The 7,687-nt window shown below is 28.0% G+C and overlaps 1 protein-coding gene across 1 annotated transcript; it reads right to left on the bottom strand.

Moving 5' to 3' along the window:
* Nucleotides 1–2,915: 2,915 nt before the first annotated feature.
* LOC100168815 (thioredoxin-like protein 1) lies at nucleotides 2,916–5,172 on the bottom strand. The gene is made up of 2 exons (XM_001943398.5): nucleotides 4,273–5,172; nucleotides 2,916–3,508 (listed from the first exon to the last, which is right to left on the bottom strand). The coding sequence occupies exons 1-2, from the start codon at nucleotides 4,807–4,809 to the stop codon at nucleotides 3,188–3,190; spliced, it is 858 nt and encodes a 285-aa protein (XP_001943433.1). The 5' UTR covers nucleotides 4,810–5,172; the 3' UTR covers nucleotides 2,916–3,187.
* Nucleotides 5,173–7,687: the final 2,515 nt, after the last annotated feature.

Raw genomic sequence — 7,687 nt, 5'->3', positions numbered from 1 at the left:
AACACATGTGGGTGAGATTTAATCTTAAGACACATAACTATGATGTAAGTTGAGTCGTAATACATAATTTTATACTACATTTTAAAACTTGTGCTTTATTTAAGTATTGATTAGTTTGTAGCAAGTAATTGCGCACCTGTGTTAAATTGCTCATTTATTATTTATGAAATGTAAGTACATTAGCTATTATTAAATAGTCTTAATGTTTATACTTCTTTGTTTTTTACAGTTTTAATTTTACTATTTTATCACATATCTCGACACAGTGTCTGTTTTGCAATTAAGCGTCAGGGTAAATTGTATTAATCTTCGAATAATAATTCTAATACAAATAATTATAACAATTAAAGAAATTGGATAATGTATAATATAAGAAGTTTAGATTCACTATCTAAATGTAGTAGCAATGTACTAAATTCTTATTGGGTATCAGAAATAGTTAATTTATTATGATGATTTGAAACTATTGAAAGCGAGTCGTCTTTTTTTTTTTGCAAATAGACAAATATTATTTGCAAAAGAATAAAAATATATGCTCAGAGGTGCAATTTGAATTTCGAAAAAATATTTTAGTTTGTGCTTTTTGTCTGTTTTTTGTAGGAAATTAATTTTTTATTTAATTTTTTTAGTAACACTACAGTAAAAGTGTATTTTGATAAAAAAGAAAATTAATTTAGTATTATACAAATAAAAAATACAACAAATCGAAAACCCAGAAATGATAATTAAGAATTCAAATTTTTTTCAGAATTAAAATAAGGCTTTTGGTACTGGGTGAATTTTTCTTTTGATTTTTGGGAATTTCATAGCAACAGGAGTTGAAACTTTTTTGAACACAAAATATAGTGATGTGATATATGTACGCATCGGATTCCAAGAGTCTTAGCTGTAGTTTATCTTTATTTACATAAAGTGTTCGTAGAACTTACACACACTATTGATTAAATTAGTTATTAAGTGATCAGTTACTACCAGTACTAAATAGTAAACACACAGCACTCACAGTGGATAATATAGAATATTGCATAAATCCGACACCTTAAAAATGGTTTGATTTGAAGGTATACTTTATAATCCTGGTAAAAAGTTCTAAACTAAAAAATAGGTACTGCATTTATTAATATAAAACCACTAATTGAAAAGCCAGAGTCTAATAGGATTTTTTTTATTGCAGCTTAAAAATAATAAACTTAAAATTTGGATTCACATGTGCTATTTTAAGATAATTATTATATAAAAATACATTAGGTAGGTACTATAATTTTCATGAGTTAATTTTTTATTAAATTCAGAAATTTTTTAAGGGACATTTAAATACATTTTTATTTAATATTTATTAATTATTATTTAGAAATAAAATAGAAGGTAGCGAACATAGTTGATACTTATTAATTATTATTAATTATACTTCCACTGTTTGTATTTTTAATTTAATAAGTTAAGATACCATTAAAATATAGTCTTAAACATAAATCATAAGTTACCTAAACATGACATGTAATTTATGAATTAAAGTTAGTAGGAAAGTTATATTTTTGTATCCCATTGCACAATGTACTCATTTAATGCTGTTAATATAATTTGTAATTGTAGTTTTCTACAAATGGTATTCCAAGTAGTTTACAATTGCGTAAATCAAATTCCCTTTTTTGATACCAGCCGTTTTTAAAGAGTTTAATATTGGCAATTTCCTATACTATTGCGTGTGGGTCGTGCATAGCATGTGATCATTTATTGTGTGTACAAGAAATAGCGAAAAGGTCCTGTGCTTAAACTCAAACGTCTATAATGCATTACAGAAAAATGTATTATGATTTTGTTGTTTTTTTTGGTTAAATGTATAAATTTATTGTCTATCTGAAATCGTTTTAACTTATTCATCAAGTAACATATTTTCTAAAATTAATTTAAATTCTTCTTGAAGTTAACTCAAAAACAACTTTCTCTCAATTTTTAATCAATTTTTTTTAGTTCAATATAATCAAAATTACAAGATTCATAATATTAAACTTTAAAAATTTTATTTTGAAGAGTTTAGGAGTTCAATTTCAAAAAAAGTAGAAAAGTTGTTTTTACGTAATGTCCATGACAAATTAAAACATGTTTAAAAAGTTTTATCCGATACGTAGGTAAAAGTTGGTACAACTATCATAAGACGACAGGTCTATTTTAGTAGTAAACACAGATAGAATATAATATTTCATAATGCCATGATTCTCATGCCAATTGTATACATAATATTGCTAAGTTTATTTTTAGTATGCAACATAAAAAATAATTATTAATTTAAAAAAATTAAGAAAATTGGTGCCCACATTAATAATTTGTACAACACAACATTTTAAGCGCTTATTTTAATGAAAGGATTATCAAATGAGGTATCAATTTTTTGTTACACAGAAACTTGATGCATTTTTTTTTTTTATAAAATAATTACTAATCTTGGATATCCAGTATAAAACCCCTATAAAACTTAATGGGTACACGCCTTAATCATTGTAAAAAATAACCTGGGGGGGCTACGCCTAACCTGTGTACCACAATTTTCGTTAAGGGTACACGCGTAAATATAAAACTAGGAGGTGGATACACACTGTGTACCTACGTGTACCCTCCACTACACCACTGTGGATACCTTTTTATTTTGGAAAAATATTGAGTAGGGTGGTGTTGTCAGAAAATAATAAAATATTAATTAAAGAATGTGGAACTAATTAGATAAAATAATGTGTTACAAATTTATATAAAAAAAGGTACAGTAAAAGGTTAGAACACTTTTAAATTTATCTCCATCTAAATCAATGAAACTTGTCATATTATTTCCATTGTCCATTAAATGTGTATATTATATGTTATAGTTTTTAGGAAAGATATAATGAAATATTAAATTTAAAGGATCTAATATAAATAAAGACTTAAAGCCAGATGATATGTTTACTTAATACTTGGTAAAATTTTCTTGAATAAGATTTATTTTACAAATACAAGTTTTATAATAAACATAAAAAATGTATAATTTTATAAGAAAAAAAAAAATGGCAAGTATATAATAATTAGTCATTATTAAGATTATTAATGTAGTTCACATTTAGTTCATATGATTTTTTAATAAAATAAATAATTTACAAACGACGTATTATTAAAAAAACCATATTATATAAATGTGAACAAAATTAACAATGGACTTTTAATGGGATTCTCCCACTTTACCAGCAATACGCTTGAAATCACCCATAAGGGTTACAGATGTAGGCATTCCAATAATATTCAAACTATCTATTCTTGTCACTTCCTCCTCAGTTTGATTGTTTACAACAAATATCTGTAGATTATAGACATTCTGGAATTTTACATATTTCAAGTTGACAATTTTACCATCTAAGTCATCAGGTTTTAAATCCAGTTCTTGTGCAGCTAAATTAAATGTTGCAGAATCAAAATCTATGGTATTTGGATGGTTAGTAAACAACCTCAATGATTTTGGTCCATTGTGTTTAGGAGCTTTAACCTAAAATAAAAAAGAAATATTGTATTTATATTTTGAAATAAGTCATATAAAAATAAACATTGAAAAATATTATAAATTACATCTACATATTAGTTTAGTTTAAAGGATCATAGTTTCATAAATAAACTTAATTTACATACAATAGCATTTATTACTTTTAATTGATTTACCTATTTAAATATTTTCTATTCACGGTTGAATGTAATTCATTATTCGATTAAGACATTAAAAAGTATCTATTAAACGGATCAAAATGCAAAGTTACTTATACATTTTGTAAAAATTATAAGTTCATTCAAAGGCACTCCTACTACAAATTGTAAAATATAGAATCAGTTTACTGTGGTACATGTATACCTAAGTAGTCATTCGCCAGCCTGGTGTTGTATTTCCCTTTCAGTTATTTCTGTTTAGGAATTTTAGATTCATCTTTGATGCTGAAACAATTATATTTTTATAGGAATCTCTAAATATTGTGTTTCTAAGAGAGTTCATAAAAATAAATTTTTTGTTATTAACACTATACTTTTATTGAATAAGAAATACTAAATTGACTTAACAAACATAAATCGCGTATATTTGGAATGAAATGCCATACATAAATCCGTTTTACTATGGCATCAACAGTAGGTAGTTGTGGGAAATCTTAATACTTTTCTTAATTTACCTTAGCAGTTAACAACCAGGTGTTTGTAACACTAGCAATACGACCACATAATATTACATTACATTTGTTACTGCCTATTATTAAATGGTTAACTCACTTTAATGGAATGTACTTTAACAGGCTTTGTGAAAATAAATGACAAGATGAGTTGCTGATCACAGTCCGATTCAATGTAGCCACTTTTCTCGAAAAGCCCCGGAAGTGGATGGTCATCTGAATCATTTAGGGCCTCGCATTGACTTCTCACAATGAACGAGCTAAGATCCATCTGGCCCGGTACTCCACAGTCTTCGACGGCAGCAACACGAGGTGCTTCGTACAATTCTATGATTTTCGATTCGACGGTTGCGATATCAGCACCCCGGATTTTTGCCACCTGTAACTTATTGCGGTACAGTATGAAAGTCGGCATGGCCGACACGCCTTCACTGGTGGCTGTTTCTTCGCACTTGTCAACGTCCACTTCGAGGAACAGTGCACGGTCATACTTGTTTGACAGTTCTATGTACTTAGGCGCGACACGTTTGCATGGACCGCACCAAATAGCGTAGAAGTCCACGACGATCAGCTTCGTGAGGTTCAAGTTTAATATATCTCGAAACTGGGTATCACTCATAATTTCTTTCACGACCATTTTGGCTGTTTGGCAAGATCTTCGATTTCAAGTAAATTTGGGAAGACTAATAAAACGAAGGTTATTATAGCGGGAGAAGGCAGACAAGACAGAACGGCACACAAAAAATGAACCTAAAATGGCTGAATTGTATTGTAATCTGGTCATCGCCCATGGTATACGGACAGTTGGTCCGCGGACCAATGACACTTGGTCCCCATATAAAAATGCTGTATTCAGACAATCGGCCCACGACATAATTTTACACACAGCCACTTGCCAATATTTTTCTCGATACACTGAACATTTTTTTTTTTGCAGCATTACAATAATTAATTTAAGTTACGTATCACTGAATAATTAGTATGGAATTTATAAAGCAATAATTATAGAATTTGAATATCAACGTATTTGAAACGTCAACCACCAATTGTTCCACCATATCTTCTAATTTTTAAAATTATAAAACTATAAGCAATAACGAAAAAAACATTTCATCTATTTGTATACGTTTTACCTAATATTAAATTTACAGAAAATGAATTTTTAAATTATTTGTATAGTCCAAGTATTACTATTAAAGATCGAAGAACATTTTACCCACTAATTATTTTTTCTAATTATCATTTTAATTATATTAAATTATTAAATGCAAGAACGTCTTATGTTTAAAAAAATATTTTGTAGCTTTGAAGCTTGGGACCAATTTATCGCCTGTGTATAAAATTATGACGGCGGCCAATATACGCATACAGCGTTATTTCGGGTGAGACAATTGTCCTGTGGTACATGATGTTCATCTATCGAGATAGATAAAAATACTGGAGCTCTAATGTACTATAGGCCGAAAAACGGTCAGCTGGTGTTCTTGCCGTACAGACGTACAGTGGTGGGGACAGGATCAATTGTTAGCAGCTGCAGCAGCGCAGCTGCTCCCGTGACTCGTGAAGTAGCCGCCCGCCGACCTTTTTTCCCGTAGCAGACAGTGTAGGCACGGACTAAGATAATATAAACAATATAATCTGTAATTCGTGGTTGCAGATATAGTGGTGGATAGGGGGGGGGGTCTTTATTCTATTGGCGCCAAAGTCCATACTAACGTCGGGCCATGGCCCGTCTTCTCTTTTGAAAAATGTTTTCGCAAAATTTTGAAATTGTACAACCACAATTTATTTTTATTTTTGTCTAACATCAAATTTTGGGGCAGTAAAAATGCTTTGATATTGTATTTCATTATATTTTCTCGAGGAAAGTGGATCTGGTTGAAGCTTTGGGGGGATAACAAATAAAAATTCTCAGTAGTTTTTGAAAGCGTCAAAAGAACCCCCAAAATATTAAGAAAATACCATGATTATTACGCAAAACCAGTTCTTTACAAAATAACTTTAGCTTTTTTTATGTAACTCAAAAACCAATAATCGTAGATACTTTAAATTTTTACTAAATGTGTAGTATCTAAATAACATTAAATAGCATCTTTTATACACCATAAAATATTTAGAGTTTGTTTAAGCTAATATTTAGGCATAATATAAAATTTAAATTTTTACTAGTTTTTTTTTAAACTATTGTCAATAACAATTTTATGCTATATCAGAAAACTTGAAAATATAATGCAGGGTTCGACATAAGTTATCCTTTAAGTCACTGTTAATAGAAATTAAAAAAAAAAGTTGAGCGCAAATCAACAATAAATTATATGACCGTCCGAAGTAGAAATTTTAAATAAATCCGTCAAAATCACGAAAATTAGCTTGAGTTAAAAATATTTTGAGTTATAAATTGTTTAAATTGTTTGTTGATTTAAAAATGTATAACAAGACTCTTACGATAAGTCTGTTTTTTCTACCTTTAACGTTTACCAGAAAGTCATTTCAATTTTTATAAGCGTTTAAGTTCAAATTTTCACGATATTTGATATTCTCCCGAATTCTCATTGAACGATATTCTTATTTGGATGCACTCTTGTACCTAATTCCAAACTTAAATTTTTTATAATATTTATTTTATCATTTGCCATACACTGTAACATTTTCAAAATAATTCGATTTGTTTTGAGCTATTTTTAAACATTTGAAATTTAAAATTATTTTTAGTTTTTTTTCTATAATTGTTCAAAAAAAAGTTTTAGTTGGGTCAAAAAGCTTAAGCTTAAATATAAGATTTCTTATAAGTTGTTATAATATTGGTTGAAAAATTTTAAAGATATGTATTACGTAAGCACGATTTCTATTTAATATTTGGAAGCAAATAAAGTTCAAATTTTGACAAATATCATCAAAATATCGAAAATTTGCATATTATTTTGTACCTAGTTAAAAATGTAGGTATAAAATAGGTATTCAATTTTTATAGATGAGAATTAGAAATTTAAAACGACGTTTGTCATAAATAATTTTATTGTAACCAAAAAATGTAAAAAATATATGAACACAGTTTTTTATAGATATTTTAAGTTCAAATTCAAATTAATTTTATATTCCAACTTGGGACTGGTACTTTTTGAATTTATCGTATCGGTTCCGGTACCTGGCTTTCCAAAAATAAAATAATCGTACCAGTTCGGTTCTGGTTTTTTGAAAAAAAAAAAGGTATCGGTTCTTGAAAATTTAAGTACCAAAAAGTATAATAATTTTAAATATCTCTTTATATACGGTTTTGGGTTTAATTAATAGTAAGAGAAATATAATAATATAACTCATAATATGATCATAAATAGTTTATACACAAAACAGTAATACCATTAAATTATGATAAATAAAATAATTTTTATTTTTGAACCTAAAAGAATCTATTTAATTTAAAAATTCCTATTCGGTTTCGGTGCTTTAATTATTAAAATAAAGGTTTCGGTTTCGGTTCTGGTTCTTATTATTATTATAAAAGTTCCGGTCCTAGA

The sequence above is a fragment of the Acyrthosiphon pisum genome, chromosome X, assembly GCF_005508785.2.
Source record: "Acyrthosiphon pisum isolate AL4f chromosome X, pea_aphid_22Mar2018_4r6ur, whole genome shotgun sequence".
Classification (NCBI taxonomy): Eukaryota; Metazoa; Arthropoda; class Insecta; order Hemiptera; family Aphididae; genus Acyrthosiphon; species Acyrthosiphon pisum.
Note: the sequence above shows the minus strand (reverse complement) of the source record. Positions and strands in the feature narration are given on the sequence as shown.